Below are 17,762 nucleotides of genomic sequence, written 5' to 3'. Positions count from 1 at the left end.
AATGGACAAAATCCTTACAAAAGAATTGAGGAGGTGGCAGCAAATGGGGAAGGAGGGTGCAACATAAAATAGGCAAGACAGTGGTGGCAAAATCCACATACCAGGGATGCAGAGGGCAAATAAGAAAGGCAGAGAGGAGTTGTAGGAAAAGAAGGTGGGAAATAAGGAGGGGGCAATGGGGTTTGTTTTGAGGGGAGGGAGTGGAAGGAAAGGGACAAGCAGCAGCATGGAAGTGAGTGAAGAGAACAACCCCTATGTGTCTGCTAAGGGCAGACAACAGCGGCATACCATGCCCATGATGGTGACAAGGACTTGTCTGAGCACTGCTGGACTTCCCAGGGCTGCGGACAGCGAGTATGTGTTCCATATGTCACCATACATGGAGAGGAGCCTTGCCACTGGGTGGTCACCAGAACATCCCATCACTGCCTCTTCCTCAGCCACTAAGCCAAGTTCCCAGCCAGTCACAGAGGTGGCTTGTCTAGCCAATTAGTCCTAATTCACAGCCAATTTAGTCCTGCTTCCCCTCCTACAACAGTCCCAAAACTTGACCTTGCAAGCCTCTCACAGTCCCCTTTCCCTTCTATTTCACCAGCCACTCATGCCCTTCAATCATATCTAGCCTTGGCTTCTCTTTGGTGATCTTTGCTTCAGTCTGCCAGGCACTCACCATCCACCCCCTGCTCAAGGTCAGATCAGAGTCATCCTCCTTCTTCTGAATGTCCCATGGCAAGGGGCCCTCTCTTCCTCCTGCTTTTCTTAAGTGTTGATCTGTCAAGCTTATCTCCCCCACCCATTGGCACAAAACACCTTTTTCTGGTCTCCCTGTAGGTATAAGCACCATCTCCCCAGAGACAATGGAGGCTTCAGCTCTCAGCTGATGCTAACACTAGTCTGATGGAGGCAGTTCAAGCAGACCTGCCTAGAGTTAATTCACCAGAGCTACCCTTTATGCCAGAAGAGTGTACTATGACCATTAGAAGAGTTGAGCTAGAATGGGGCCAACTGGTTCAGATTCCAGCCAATGAGAGATATATAGAAAGAAGGCTGATCTGAGGATTCTTAAGAGGGAGGAGGGAGGTACGCTGTCCTGGGGAAACATCAAAATGTTGGAGAAAACAAAAAGAATACAGACCAAAAGTGTCATGGGTTTTTAAATACTTGAAAACCAACATCTAGACTGGATTTTAAAGCAGGACCTCTCTGGAGGCAGAGGAAGTGACCATGCTATCTTCTAAAACACCAGAGGGCGCCGTTAGGGAGTTGGCAGGCTCACCCTCCAGGAGGCCCCACATGTATGCTAAGGGGTTGTTTTATGCAAACACGCATACACTCACAGAGCCAAATCCTAAAACATCAACTGGGATTTAAGCACACACAGGCAGAAGCAAAAGCATGTGGTTGAGGAAGGAGAACAAGAGAAGATAGTGGGGGGAGAGGGGGTGAATATGATCAAATCTCATGAATGAAACTGATTCTTTTATGTAATTAATACTTGCTAATGAAAATGTTTAAGCCTGCACTAAATTAGCTGCTTTCCAATAGAGACAGCTGTCAGAAATAGCTGTGACCCTATAGGCCCATTCATTCCACGAATCTTTGACTAAGTCCCACTTTGAGCATGACACTTGTCTCTTGTCCTCATAAAGGTAAGAAGCACACACATGACCTCCTAGTTCCCACCTTGCTCCTGTCCTCCTCCTTTAGATGTCCCCTTCCCCTCTGGCCACTGCTCTATTCTGAATATGAGGACCTCCACCTGTCCCCAACACAGCCAGCCCTACCTGATGCTTCACAAAGGCAAGGGGGAAAAGCCCCCACCTCTCATCATCTGAGTTATTGCTATATTTTATGCATCTAGCTCACAGGAAACTCATCTACCAATATATTTTCTAATATAGCAGAAGTCATAAACCCAGTAGATCTTGAGGGAGATGCTAAGGCCTCTTCATGAGTTCAGGTCTTCTCTGCCTACATGGGCTCATAACATCTTGGCAAGATGGAACTAAAAAAAGGAACCCTCATACACTGCTGGTGGGAAGGCAAGCTGGTGCAACCACTATGGAAAAAAATTGAACATAGATCTGCCATATGATCCAGCAATCCCACTCCTGGGGAAATACCCAAAGGAATGCAACACAGATTACTCCAGAGGCACCTGCACACCCAAGTTTATTGCAGCATATTCACAATAGCCAAGTTATGGAAACAACCAAGATGCCCCACTACTGATGAATGGATCAAGAAAAGGTGGTACTTGTACACAATGGAATTTTACTCAGCCATGAAGAAGAATGAAATCTTATCATTTGCAGGTAAATGGATGGAACGGGAGAACATCATTCTGAACAAGGTTAGCCAGACTCAGAAGACCAAAAATCGTATGTTCTCCCTCATATGTGGACTTTAGATCTAGGGCAAATTCAGCAATGTTGTAGGACTTGGGTTACATGACAAGGGGAGAACATATACGGAAGGTACAGGGTTAGACAGAAAACCCAAAACATGAGAGCATTTGATGTCCCCACTCCAGAGGAATTAATACAGAAACCTTAAGGCGACAGAGGTCAACACGAGAAGGGGATCAGGAACCAATGTAAAGATCAGTTAGAGATGAATCAAAACGGGTTGTAACACATTTGTACATGAAAGCAATGCTAGGAATATCTCTGTATAGCTGTCCTTATCTCTACTAGCAAAAATGCTATGTCTTTCTTATTATTGCTTATTTCTACTCTTCAACAGAACTGGAGAAAAGCACAGAACAGGTTCTGCCTGGAAGTGAGGGGGAAGAGGGGGAGAAGGAGGGGGCAGGGGACAGGAGGGAGAAATGACCCAAACAATGTATGCACATGTGAATAAATGAATAATAAAAAAGATGGAACTAAAAGTCATAATTAAAACAACAAAATCACAAGGTACCCCATAAATATGTACAATTTTATGCATCAATTGGAAGTTATTTTAAAATTAAAAATAGTTGGGCTAGGCCCTGAGTTTAAGCCCCAGTACCACAAAAAAAAAATTAATTAATTAAAAATAAACTAACATACACTTTTAAAATGACGAAACCAATTTTAACCTACCAAATTAAAAATTGATCGACTGGTCAGAATCTAACTTATAGAAGTATCAGAACAAATACAGTCATCGTGACTCAGCAAAAAACATCATGAAGCATTTTAAACCACCTAGATCCCCAAGAGTTAAAGTTTGGTTGCATACGATGAGATACCTCCATTCAAAGATGTTTCTAGAGCTATGCACATCACAAGGGTCTTTGATACAGATTTGTTGACTAATTTTTAATGTTTTCAGAGAATGATAGTGGTGCTTTTAAAATGTATTTTAAAAGAACACACAACTGTAAATATGTTATCATATATCTTGCAAATAATATATTTTCTTTGAAAAACAGGAAAAAATGTTTAAAATGTACAAGACTAAATTATAATTATTTCTGGAAGACGCAATGTGGGTAGGTGACTTCTTTTCTTGATACTTGCCAAATATTTTCTATAATCAGAAAATATGGCAACGTTTATTAAAAGACCCCAGCAAGGTCTTGTTGCTTAGGTCCTTCAGTGTCCAGTACATTCCTTATCCCACCAACCCTCCCTTACCAGGGGACAGGTCTCACAGGTGGTCTTCCTGCACTCCAGCTTGAATCCAGAGATGGCCCCCACTTGCATGGTGCAGTGGCAAGTTGTGCACACATCTACCATCACAGTCTTCCCAGGCTAGAAACAGAGAACCAGGGTCAGGACTCCCCAGCATCCCCAAACCCTCCACCCACCTCATCCCCTCAAGCCATCATGGGCATGCTTACCCGTGGCTACCATGAGCCATCACTGTAATGTTTCTACAGTCTCTAGTGACCACTTCTTCTGCCCTCCCAGCTTAAGTGTGGAGATGGTAAGACTGAACATTTTCAAGCCAGAGAGGCAGCCAGGGCAATAGGAGAGGGGACAGTGACTTCAGAGTGCTTCTCTATGTGCATAGGACACACCTACATGCCAGAGGTAGGAGCCAAGAGTAAAGTGCAAGGCAGTGAGCACAGGCCCTAGAGAACTGGGAAGATGGTCCTAGCCCAGCTCTAGGATGGTGAGAAGACCTGCAGGCAGTGGGAAGTGCAGTAGGGGGAGGTCTCCCAGATTCCTTTCATTTCTACTGTAGAATGACTGGACTTCCCACAGCACCTTCTCTCCATCCCCTGTCCCCACCACTCACTCCAGAGAAGACAGTAGCTTACCCCAATGATGGTGCCATTGAGCATGCAGGCCTCCATGGGCTCTGAGGGAGAAGAGCCATATGTGAGTGAGGACAGTACCCATGTTCCCCTCTGGATCTTCTCCCATGTCCCAGTCTGCCTCCTCTGACTAATAGTCCTTCTACTCACCACAACCCAGGGAGCTGTAGGTCCTACTGCCATAGTCCTAATAGCCTCCCTTCCCTCTTCCTAAGGAGGGGATCAAAGCTGCCTAACTCCTCAGCACCCAGCCTAGGCCAAGGAGAGCCTAGTACATTCTCCAGGGGGGTAACACTTGTTTAAGTGAATTTACATTTGAGGGTGGATGGAAGGATGTTTGGATTTATGAGTCCCAAGAGAACTCTGACAAAGTATTCAGAGCAGGCTGGTGGAGACAATTGGGTTTTGTGGTTGTCGCCGTTTATTTGATTGTTTGTTTGTCTGCTGTCGGGTAAGGGAGTGGCAAGTGGGAATGCCTTCCTGTAGGTGAGGCAACATTGCTCTAATAGAATAGGTGGTCTCCAGAATCAGACAAGTCTGGGGTTGAACCCTGGTCCTACCATTTAATAATATCATGGAGATTACATGAGACAATGGTAGAAAGCTATCTTTGAGCACAAAGCTGGGAACATGGTGACCTTTAGGAAATTGTTATATTCTTCCCCTCTTGTTTGCTTTCTCATAAATGCATTAGCAACATATGGGAAGATTTTTATCCTGTTCATTTCCCTGAGCTACTAAAAAGGCAAAGAATTCAGGAGCCAGAAGAGGGAAGAGAGGTTTGACTGTGAGTCTAGGTCCGTGTCAGGCCCTGGCCAGTATGCCTTACCACAGTGACAGCTGAAGCAACATGATGAGGTCTTGCAGCTCAACTGGAAGCCTGTGGGGCAGATAGGGACAGCCAGCTGAGGGCAGGAGACATTCCTCTGCTGCACAAAGACCTCCTCCTTCACTCGGACACACTCATTGATGAGGCAGGGGTCCTCCAGAGAGGCCCAGCTAGAGCCAACCTGCAGAGCACCAGAGGCAGTCAAACATGCTGTACTAGCTGGGGCCCAAAGTCCCGGGGGCCATGTGCCGTTCCTGGGCAACGGGCTGGGACCCAGAGGTGAGCCCTATTCAGCATCCAAGTCCTCATAAGGTAAGGCACACTGAGGGAATAAATGAGACTCATCCCAGTGAACTCCAAGTGGGTCAAGGTCACCTGATAAAGATTCTAGTCACATGTACCTGATGCCACCATTTTCAACCCCTGACTGAGCACCTAAGGAATCCCAGAGATGCTCCCTGCCATCTTAAGCATTGTCTTTGAGCAGAGCTGAGAAACTCAAGGGCCCTCTGAACAAGAAGCAGCAGTATGGGCTGGCAGTGCAGAGATGCAGAGAGGATGTGCCATCATTTTCCAGCCTGCTGTTACTTCCCACTTGCATGGGGAGATGGCAGGAGACCTAGAATGCTGGCTCTGGAGACCTGTGGCTCTGCAATCTGTTCTGAAGGTATCTGGGCTATGGATGGGTAGCCTGGCCTCAAAGGTTGGCTCTATGGCAACGAGAACTGAGAGGACCAAGACCATAGTTCAGAGAAATCTCCAGGAGGATCTGCCTAGAAAATGTGTTGCAACAAGTACCATCTGTGAAGGCAGAATCCAGACACATAAATGGCTGTACTCTCCCCTACCAGGTGCTGACCTGCTTCTCCTGACTTCTTACTTTCTTCTGTTTCCAGATGAGGAGCTGGAGAGGCCAGACACTTGTGTTGTCTTTGCCTCTCACCTCTGACTTGCCATGACCAAACCTTCCCACTCTAGGCCACTTGCTGAGCTTTGGCCATGGAATCCATAAAAAGGACCCTCTCCCACACCCCCAGTGGTCTCTAATATGTTTCCAGAAGCAGAGCCTCTGTTGATACCCAAGTCTTATAGGCAAGGTAGAGACTTGAGTTGGAGAAGAGAAGCTCAGGTTGCAAATACCGATGTGGGGCAAGGCTGTGTGAGTCATGGAAGAAGATGAGAGATGGGGAGGGGGATACTGAGCCTCAAACAGGCTGGCACTCAGCTTCACCAAGATGGAGTAGCCTCTGATCTTTGCTGGCCCTGAACTCTGGGGCAGAGGTACAAAACCTGCCTCAGTCCAGGATGAATGGAAAGCAGAAAAACTGAAAGAACGGGAAAGCAGGGAGGATGTGTGGCAAGGAAATCCATAGGCAAACTTGGATCTAAGGGAGAGGTAGAAATCTATCCAGAAAAACTCGATGAGTTGTTTGGTTATCCATGAGGAAGGAAAGACCTGAGTAGGAGATGGACCTGTAGGGGACAAGATAGTTAACCCTTTGTCTTCTCCATAAAGCACAGTATATTTGTCTTGCTGGATGGAGACAGAGGGCAAGGCCCATATGGGCATCTCACATTCTTCCAGAAGCTTCCCCTGAGGATCCAGGGCTTTGTACCACCTACTTCATCCTTCTGATAGAAGGCAAAGAATTGTTCTTATCCCGGCATTGAGACTAAAATTCCCTAGGAGGGAACTCTCTGTGTTTAGAATATGGCTTGATAAGCACCTGGAGTGGAAGTAAGCACCTGGGGGCCTCTGGGGAGACAGCTATGCAAAGATGATCTGCATCAGAAGGAATCTGGCTACTGTGGGGGGCAGAGGGCTGGAGAAGGCAAAAGTGGGGAGATAAGGAGCCAGCAACATGCAAGACTCTACAGCCAGATCTGCAGAGACAGTTATGGGACTTTGAGGCAGAAATATTGTTTGCTTCTCTGGGTGATAAATTTTCTCACCTCCATAAAACCACCAGGGAGGTTTCAATGGAAATCAATGAATGGGTCTGAGGCCTGGGTCACTGCTACAGAACAGAACTTGCAGCCTGTGTCTTTGGAGAGGTGGTTGTCCCACAGCAGGTGTAGGATGGTGAAGCACCCAACCATGCTGGGGGTGCACAATTCAGGGTCACTGGAGAACAGGAGAGCATAAATCCCTGGAGGTCATGGAACTCTTGAGGAGGCCACTGAGCTTCTCCCCAAATTCATAAAATGGGAAATTTGAATCAGTCTTAACTAGTAGTTCCTGAAAGGTAAGTTAATCCCAACTGATAGTCAAGTAATACCAACAGCTGGGTTAACCTCCCTGTGGAAAAAGCAAAGAGCAGGAAATAAGAGGAAACCAAGGTCAACATCAAACCACAGAATGGACTCCCAGCTGGTAAATCACTGCCCAACTTCCCACCCTCTCAGGGGCCCAGACCTACACTCTTCCAGTAAGATTGGGAGTCTCCCCGCTGTGAGCCAGTTGTCACCTCACAGGCAGATTGCAGGCACCTTCCACAGCATTCACCTTCATGGAGAACGTAGGAGAAGCCCTGAAAAATAGAAAGGGCAGAGAGTTGGACAGGCCAGCAGCTAGGAAGACATGGTTGTTATTACCCACACATTATGTGTATTGAGCCCGGGGGATTGCAGACACAGTTGGACTGGATGTTTTAATCTTCACTGTCCACCAGGACCATGCCAAGAAGTTGTTGGGGAGTACCAGCCATTGTCGCTAAGCTAGATCTTTACCAGCTGAAGAACCACTCCATGCTGAAACAACGATCTAGCTCATAGGAGTAGTAAAGACAACCTAGAGTTCACTTAGCAGCAGCTAACTAACCTGACCTTTGCCATGTCCAGATCCAGAGCGTCTCATTTACTGGAGAGAATGCTTAAGATGCCTGGGACCTAGTCTCTGCTCTAACAGGGCTGACCACTTGTACAAGATGAATACACTGATCCCAGCACATCTCACCACTTGTTAAATGCCCCCGATAGCCTGTGTATTTCACCAGCCTATGGTGATTCTGGGAAGTGGTATAACCTTTAGGAGGTGGGACCTAGAGGGAGGAACTTAGGTCACAGGGGCAGGGCTTGATGAGAATATCAAAACCCCTATTTCTCTCTCTCTCTCTCTCTCTCTCTCTCTCTCTCTCTCTCTCTCTCTCTCTCTCTTTCTCTCTCTCTCTCTCCCCCCTCCTTCCCCTCCTCCCTCCCTCCTCTCTCTCCTTGAAGGCTACCATGAGTTCAGCAGCTTTGCTCCATGACACACCCTACACCATGATATTCTGCCTCACCACAGGTCTGAAAAAAAATAATAAAGGTCCAACCAAACATGGTCTGAAACCATGAGCCAAAACTAACCTTTCCTCCTTCTAAGTTGATTTTCTCAGGTATTTTGTCACAGTAATGGAAAACTGACAACACACCACTGTGTAGATGTGGGCTCCCCTTGAAATTTGCCTAGTAGTTTAGGGAATATGGTATTCTTTACAAAGTAAAAGTGAGATGAGCAAGCAACAGAGAAGGCCTGGCAGGAAAGCCAGCATTCTAGGAGCTTGTCAGACTCTCTTGCCTCTTGAAGGTCCTCCATTAGGAGCCTGGAGTGAAACTCTCCTCTGAAAAGCCATGTGCAAATAACAAGCAGGACAACAGCAGTGTGATTGTCCCAGGGGCCAAAAGTAAAGAGCCAGGACAAGGCTTTACCTTTCCGCTGTGACTAAAAGAGAGAATAGCTGGCTGTTCAGGAAGGTGTGAATGCAAAGCCTGCATGGCTCCCCAGACACACTCAGGAGCAGAAGACACACACAACACTGCCACCCCTGGGGGACACGAACACTCCAGAGACTCCATTCAAGTTCATACCATCTCTATGGGACCTACTAACATCCCTACCCACGTCACAGCAGTGCGCAGTGAACTGTCCCCAGCCTTTTATCAGCTGAAGTTCTAGTCCTTTATTGCGCATCCATGAGATATGAGGTACTATGGAGGAGTCAACGACTTAGGAGAGTGCCATCTATACACCCTTGGTATGTAAGCCAAACATACAAGATGCCATGAAAGAAATAAAGATACTAGGGAACCCTGAAGAGACTAACTAATACCTTTAGGGACCTAGTGTCACTCTCATAAGCCTCTGCTGAATGATCTAAATGTATGCATTATTTTGTCTTCTTCTGCATCTCTCCATGGATAAACACACTGTCAAATTACACATGATTCCCAGACCAGGCACCTTGATACTAAAGGCCCCACCAAATCCCATGCTCAGATGCCCCAGTCATGCCACCAAATTTCCTTCGTTCCAAGATTCCCCTCCACACCCTCAGCAACTTCATTGTCTTGCTGCTCAACCAGGCTCACCCTTTATTTTCATTTCTTTTTCTTTTTCCTCACCCCTTCAAACATCCACCTTATGTGTATCTTTGCTAGGTCATATCAAATACCCATCTGAGACCCTTTTCCTTATTCTCTTTTCCATCCTGATTTCACTGGCTTCCCAATTTAAGAATGAAACTAAGTAGGTCTGATATCTACACAACCAGAAGATATGCATCACTGAAAAATAAGTTCCTATTTTATCTAACAGTACAATCCTTGAAGTGCAATTTCCATAGCTGACATGGAGGTAGGAGACCAGTTACTCAGGCCCCTCATCCCCTATCTGAAGGACACAGATTAAAAACCCCCAACCCTTTTTCCTGGATCACACTGTCCTTTCCAACACCAGATGTATTAGTTACTATTGTGTAACTGTGACCAAAATACCTGACAGAAACAACTTAAGGGAGGAAAGATTTGGGCTCATAGTTTCAGAGAGTTCTGACCATGGTCACTTTGACCCATGTACTTAAGCAGAACACTATGGCAGTGGGAGTGTGTGGAGGAGAAGGCCATTCACCTCATGGCAGCTGGGAAGCAGACAGCAAGACAGGGACCACAGGCCAGTATAACTTTCAAAGGTACTCCCCACAGTGACCTACTTCCTCCAGCCAGGCCCTACCTTCTAGCATTTCCATCATTTCCCAAAATGGTGCCACCATCTGGGGACCAAGCATTCAACACACAAGCCTATGAAGAACACTTCACATTCAAAGCATAACACTATGGGTTGTTGGGGTACTAACAGGTGCTGGGCTCCCAGTCACCACAAAACAGCTTCTAGTGGCTTCAGAGAAGCTATAGGGCTCTAGCCAACAACTTCATTTCCTGTGTTGGTCCTTTGTTTCCTATCAGTATGCGGGAAAAACAGTCCTACCTCTTCCTTCCAAGGAATATCATGAGGATGAATACAATATAAGCATGTTAGTCAACAGTGGCCCACGTGTATGACACTGATTCTATACAGTTATAACAAAGTCAGTGTGGTGGCACATGTCTTAGAATCCCAGTACTCAGGAAGCTGAGGCAGGAGGATCACAAGTTACAGGCCAGCTTGGGCTGTGAGACAGTGAGAACCTGTCTCAAAAAATCAAAAGAAGAAAAAATTAAAATGGTGCTGAAAAAATACTATAGCTAGCATAATAGTACAACACAGTACTCTCATGTTTGTGGCGATGTTGCTACACAAATGTACTGACTGCACACACAATTACATGTACTACATAGTGCTTGAAAATGATAATAAATGACTATGCAACCAGTTTCCATACCTACTATATTTTATCATTATTTTAGAGTATATTCTGTAGATTGCATCCAGAAGCCATGTCAAGTGATCAACCTGTACCTTCTAGGTCTGTGTAAGTGTTCTGTGCTATGTTCACACAAAATTGCCCAGCAACACATTTCTTGGAGTATCCTTGCCACTAAGTGATACATGACTGTACATGCATGATCACATCGGTACTTCAAAGCACAGTTCCTACAGCCATGATTTAATCTGATTCTGGGGTCTAAGGGTAAGGAGTCAGCTTCAGAGAAAAGCTCCTCAAAGGTGTATACAAAGGTGCAAGGATTCCTCTCCTTTCCGTGTCCACGATGTACCAGAGTTAAGTCCTTTAAGAGGTGATTGGAACTGAGGGCTCTGGTGTCATGAATGGATGAAACCACTGATGGATGCATACTTTAATGAGCTATTGGTAAATGGTGCAAGCTTTGGAGGTGGAACCTACTTCGAAGAAGTCCCATGAAAGGTGTTCTCTCTCTCTCTCTCTCTCTCTCTCTCTCTCTCTCTCTCTCTCTCTCTCTCTCTCTCTCTCTCTCTCCCCTCTCCCTATCTTCCCAGTGGCTCTGTGCATTGCCCAGCCCCACTCCCAGTCCCACTCACCGGCTGGCAGCTATCTTCACAGGGCTTCTGAGAGCACTGAGCCACACGCAGGCCCATCACAGCATCCTCCATGTCAGTGCAGGTGCACACATCACAGCCTTCCTCCCAGAACTGGCCCACAGGGTAGATGGTGCCTCGGTGGACACAGACCTGTAGCACAAAGTTTCCATGAATGAACTCATTCAGTTAATTTAAAGAAGTGGTTTGTAAGCATCCGCTATGTGGAAGGTGCTCTAGGAGGTGAGAATACAGCAGTACATAACACGTGTTATCTGCCCACATGGAGGGATCCTTATGGAGTAGATTTTGTCCTCTTCCCTTCCCTGACCCCCAGCCCTAGAAAAGTGGTCACCAGTCTATCCTAGGGGTGGCTCCTTATGCATCCTTCATGGATGTAACACACTGGCTGCCTTGGTTCAGTTTCATCACTTCTTTAAATGCATTTATTTCCCTGTTTTGTCACACAGAACCTGTAGATAAGTTCCCAAACCCAGTAATGTCCTTGAATTTGGGACCCTTCCCTGAAATGCAGGCTGAAGGTGAAGGAGCACTGGGCAGGAGCTATGAAAGTGTGTCTCCTTGAGGCCCTCAAATGACAAGGAACATAATAAGCTAACAGTGAGGGACACAGAATATGGAACATGTCTGAGACAAGGGATCCTCTCTGGAACAACCACAGGCTACTGAAGAGGTATGGGAAATGAGATTATAAAGGCTGGATGGACTTGGAATACCTAAGGCCTAGGAAGTGTGCCATATTCAATGTTCTAACAGTATTTTGTAGGAATGAGGCAATAAGGAAGCTGTCTGATCCAACGACTTAAAGATAATTTTGAAATTAGTCTCAAATAGGCCCTCCAAAGCTGCACAGAGCAGGTCACCACTCTCACTCACATAATAGAAATGCAAAGGTTTTTAGGTCGTTACTATGTATCTTCTCAGTCTTCTGGCATCTGTATAATAAACTTGGACTTATGTTTGAAAATCCTGCTAGTAACTGTTACCAGCCCTATGGAGAAGAATCTAGCACTATCTACCAAAATCACATGTGTATTTACCATCTCACTTCTAAGAATTTCCACAAAGATACATTGGGAAAAATGCAAAATGACACATAAAAAGGCTATTTGTTCTGCATTCATCAAATAGTAAAAGACTGATGCAACTCAAATATCCATCAATGAAGGACTTGTTGAATAAACTCAAGTGCGTCTATATGATGGAATGCTATGCAACTGTAAAAAGGAATGAGACTGAATTTTATATAGTGACATAAAATATTATTATATATTGTTAAATAAAAAAGAAAAATTTCAAACAGAATTTATAATATGCTACTATTTCTGTGATAAATAGGAAGAAATATAAATACGTAAATTATATTTTCAAAAAGAAAAACCTAATGAAAATTGTAAATTATAGGGGGAAGAAGGAACAATGCAAAGGAAACAGAAGTGAGACTGCTTGGGAATATGTTCTGTTTTATAATTTGGACTTTGAAATCACTTAAGTGTTTATATCATAAAATATTAAAGCAAAAGGATATGGAAAACAGCCTCTAAAAATGAAAAACAGTTGAAATCGCTGATTAACTGGATATCAATTCAGTGCCATAATCACACAAGACAAAGAATTACTTGAATGACTTTAACACCTAGGATTATTTCAATGATACACCTTTAATGAATGATACTTTAGGATAAAGAGAAATATTAAATTGTTCAGTTGTTATAAATTAGCAGTAGTAATATCAGCACTGTTATTTTAGAGACCATTATAGGTGTGTAGTAAGATAATCAAATATATAGATTAGCCATGTTAGGAAACCACAGTTTTCAACTTAGAAGATAAATGACACAAGTATAAAATCAAAGAAATACACAAAACCTTACAATTAAATTTGAATCAGAAATATCACTATTCACTATGAACTTACAGGTTTTTATCCTCTTCTTAAATATGTGTTTCTAAGCTCTATCCACCAAAACTGTCTAAAGGCAATGACAATCCAGAAGCAATGAACATTCCTGGAAACCAAATTGTGTTGTCTAAGTACCATTTTCACTGAAAGGTGCGAGGACTTATTGGTGAGATGGACAATCCACAGACTGGATCAGAGCTCCTGCCTAGCAAAAGTGAAGCCCTGAGACCAAACCCTAGTACCATCAAGGACTGGGGCAGGAAACATCAAAGATGACCCTAGTACGCACTGTTATCTCAGAAAGGAAAAGGGTAGGAAAGGCCAAAGAGGCCATGTGGAAGAGCTCCAGAACCGATTCCAGTTGGCTCCTATTTACTCCAGATAGGTCAAGTTGACAATCAAAAAGAATAATACAGATTACAAGGAACCAAGGCACATCAAACACACAAGCATCATCTATGAGTTCAGAGTAATGCTTAAAACTAACGAGCGAAGTCTTTGGTCTTCCTTGATTAGGATAATCACTTGTTACCTGAAAATTGGCCTAGGGAAGAATGAAGCAGTCATCCTGTCTTACCTAAAGTAATTCTATGTCAGAGTAAACAAAAGCAGTTGGGGAAAATTCTTTCTTAGGAAAGAGTTGTAGATAATAAATGTGTAAGAATGACAGAAGTGGAGAAAAGTCACAAGTTCACAATTCCTAATTACATATGATTCCTAAGCAATGGATATTAAAGTATTAGTTAAAGTGTTGACAGGATAAATGTCAAGATGCAAAAATTGGGTTGACATTATCTAAACCCAGCCTTGTCATTAAAAGTGGGACAAGTGGACATTATGTACCTCACGATATGATACCACAGGAAGCAACAGCATCATCTAGTATGTGTTCTTGCCCCAAAATTGAGCTTGAGTGTATTGTAAGTAATTCCTGGATCTAACTTCTGGTTTACTTGAAATATGGCAGATGGGAGAGCCCCACCTTAAGTAATACCGCGAGGAAGCTGTCTGCCAATCGAGAGTGTATAACATTCTCTAGGACAAATGACCATGTTCTCCAATGAATCAAAGAAAATTGATTTTCAACAGATTATTTACCCTACCAATCCAGTCTCTCATGACAGCTCATCTTGGTGGGTCTCTGTCCCATAAGATTGCTCCTTGCTCTTTATTGTGTTTGGACAGACAATTGTCCTCTATGGTAACAAGATCATAAATACAGACTGCATTTTACATTTCTCCCACAGTACTTAGCACAGTACCAGTTCTGTTAGAACATAGAAGTTGCTCAGTAAATATTGGATGGATGGATGGATAGATGGAAGAATGAGTGGTTGGATGGATAAATGGATGGGTGGATGGATGAATTGATAGCAATTAACAAATGAGTACATCATTGACTGGCTTCTAAATAATTATCTCCTTAGCTAACCTACAAATAATCTCTTTAAAAATAGAAGCCAGATAATGACTGTAACCTCAGTACTAGCCACGACTGATACCTCAGTATACCTCCTGAGTTAATGAAACTTCCATTTCTCCTGAATAGAAATTTGACTTCCAACCCACCCTGCTTTGTTGCCCTTGTTCAGACAAGAGGGGAGGGCTGGATAGGTGCAAATCTTCAATAAGGAGCAGCTGTTTGGCCCTCATCCCAGTCCAAGCTGAGTGATGCCTACCTTGTCAGGGAGGCAGGTGGTTGTGGTGCAGCCACAGTCGTTGGTGGTGGTTGAGGCCAGGTACCCAAGGGGGCAGCTCACTGTGGAGTTGACACAGCTGCAAGCACACTCATACTCATCACAGCACTGGGTCTTCCGCAGGGTTGGTGTCCGATGAGGGGGACAGGAGGGCGGGGACACTCTTGTGCACTCCTCCTTCCTGCAGCCTGGGGGCAGCACAGGTGATGCCCTCAGTCCTGCAGCCCTGGGCACTGCACTGAGTCAGGGCACCTGGGTCTGGGAACCCAGACCCAGCATATTAAGTCACACATGCATATGAACCCAGCTCAGGGGCTGCAGAATAGCCAGCTATACCAAAAAAGCAGTTTGTCTGGAGAGAAGTAAGAACAGAAATAAGGAGAACTGTGAAGCAAGGAATACTCCTGGAAGAGAGGGAAGGCAGCCAGGTCCCTGCACCGTCACCCTCCCTTGTATATGTGGAGGAAGCAGGATTCTTCCAGCTACTAATTCTCAAAGATGTCACCTGCAGATCCCTGGGTACACCATGGGCTGGTAAGCACTGTCACACGGTGGCAGCTTATGTGATCCTATCCCCACCTGGGTACTTAGAACAATACTCCACAGTTTTAGGTCCTCTAGCAATGTGGAATGAAAGACAGCCAGCAACCTGCCAAATCCACAAGGTTATTTTATAAATGTCAAAAGCCATCTCTGTGTGCTGAGTCCTGTGCCTATTTCCAGCTCCTTCAAATGCAATGTGTTCCCTTCCGCACTTGCATGGAGAATGCAAGTAAGACTGCAAATCAATAGGACAAGAATACGGCTGATTTAAAACAGATCCCTCAGTAGCCAAATACAGAATTCCATTTCTTGCTGTGTCTTACTTTAGCCCAATCCTATGCTAACAATTATAGTGTTTGTAACCTATTAAGCATAGGGAAAAGATTCAATAATGAAGATAAGCCAAGAGGACATTCTCTGCCCTCACTGGCACAGGGAAGAATGGAAATAAAGATTGGCCTGGAGCCATACTCCCACAAGCCCAACTTCTTCCTGTAACCCAAGAAGGCAGTGCCTGAGGCTGTGCCCACACCTGCTACACCTGCCACTGGAAGGACCTTTAGAGGACTCAGTGCAGGTACGATTTTAACCACTTTGTTCCAATTGCACCCCAAACCCAGGTTCAGCTAACTGAAAATAGAAAATGAGGAAGATGATCTAACAGCAGATCCCCAAGAAAGAACACAGCTTCCTGAGGCCAGAAGAGGGTGGGCCACAAGTTCCCCTCCTCACCCATAGAGGCCTTACCACAGGTGAAAGTAGGTCTGCACTCGCCGGGGTTGGTCAATATTGGCTGGAGCCCTCCTTCACAGGAAGGCACGGGGGGCAGGTCACAGCTCACCAGGTCACACACTGAGGGCCAGGAAAGAGGGGGGTTCCATGGAGAGCTCAACGAGGTTGCTCTGAGTGGGACCCTACATACTTATTCATGCAGATTTCTATTGCCTTAGGTAGATAGTGGTGATCAATACAGACAGAGCAAGATATAGATAGAGGTGATATATTAGAGAAAGAGAGAGAGAGAAGATAAATAGATGAATAGATAGATAGATAGATAGATAGATAGATAGATAGATAGATAGATGATAGATAGACAATAGATAGATGATAAATAGATGATAGATTGATTCAAGTCATATGTTGTGTTCACACTGATTACTCTTTCCTCTGCTAGGGCTTCCTCAGCTAAGTCTGAATCCTGTAGACCTCAATTTTCCCCTCTGTAAGGTGGGAAATCTACCTTATCAGGTTAGTCCAAAGACGTCATAAAAGAATGAAAGGGAAGTGCCTAGCACATAGTCTATAAAATGTTCTCTCTACTGCTAACATTCTAAGACCCGCTTGACAAAATTGTTTTCAAATCAGATATCCCTCCTCTCTAAGATGTCTATTTACTTCTGATCAATTTTGTCAGCATGAATTCCCAGATGACTGAATCCTTCCTCGATAGTGGACTTTCCCTTGATCTGTTTGCTCTCCCCTGAAGATCTGCACCACCACAAGTTTTGAAAGCCTGTGCTCCATGACTGCCTCTGTACTACCTAGAGCAGCAGGGAAATCCTGTCACAGAGCCATCACTGCACCTGCTCCAAGCTCACCAAATCACATCGTCCTCCCACCGTGCACTTTATATTTTGCAAGCATATCATGTAACCTCCAACAACTTGCTGAAATCAAGGTGCCCTGGCTGTCATCTTTTCTATATCTAGTGTGCCTCAAAATCTTACTGAAGACCCTGGCTCAAGCCTGTATTCCTAGCTACTCAAGAGGCTGAGATCGGGAGGATCACAAGTTTGAGGCCAGCCCAGGAAAAACTTCTTCAGTAAACGTCTGTAGTTCCAGTAATCACTCCATGCTTTCATTAGTACCCTTAAACTTTGCATTTAAAACCCTACTATAGAATTTTTCTAGGAAGAATACCCTATTTTTGTGGAGGGCTTTCTTTTAAATCCAGCTGGCCCTTACCCACCTCCTCTGGCACACCTGTGCTTCAGCACATATCCATCACTTGGCACGATGGCACTGTTCACCTGGGGCTGGGCTGGGGTTTGGACCCTGGAGAAAGATGAAAGATAGAGACACGTACCACACTCATATCCGGGGCAGCATTGGTTTGTATTCTGGCGCAGACGAGCCACTTCACATGGGCCACATGTTGGGGCTGGAGAAGAACGGCCACAAAAATCAGATAAATAAATAATGTTCAGCCTAGAGAAGGGTTTCCCAGCACAGGCCCTATGTGGGAATCCCACAGGATTCAGGTTGTGAGA

At 44.8% G+C, this 17,762-nt stretch overlaps 1 protein-coding gene across 1 annotated transcript in view; it reads right to left on the bottom strand.

Annotated features, from left to right (window-relative positions):
* Positions 1-17,762, bottom strand: part of Vwf (von Willebrand factor) — a 152,075-nt gene that overhangs the window by 9,248 nt on the left and 125,065 nt on the right. The window contains exons 40-47 of the mRNA XM_020158236.2: positions 17,579-17,653; positions 16,240-16,344; positions 14,932-15,137; positions 11,332-11,481; positions 7,499-7,609; positions 5,079-5,259; positions 4,253-4,293; positions 3,624-3,740 (exon numbers count right to left, since the gene is read on the bottom strand). Of these exons, the coding sequence (XP_020013825.1) occupies positions 3,624-3,740; positions 4,253-4,293; positions 5,079-5,259; positions 7,499-7,609; positions 11,332-11,481; positions 14,932-15,137; positions 16,240-16,344; positions 17,579-17,653 (986 nt within the window). The remainder of the gene's footprint in view (positions 1-3,623; positions 3,741-4,252; positions 4,294-5,078; positions 5,260-7,498; positions 7,610-11,331; positions 11,482-14,931; positions 15,138-16,239; positions 16,345-17,578; positions 17,654-17,762) is intronic.

This window comes from Castor canadensis, chromosome 6, assembly GCF_047511655.1.
Source record: "Castor canadensis chromosome 6, mCasCan1.hap1v2, whole genome shotgun sequence".
In the NCBI taxonomy this organism is placed as follows: Eukaryota; Metazoa; Chordata; class Mammalia; order Rodentia; family Castoridae; genus Castor; species Castor canadensis.
Note: the sequence above shows the minus strand (reverse complement) of the source record. Positions and strands in the feature narration are given on the sequence as shown.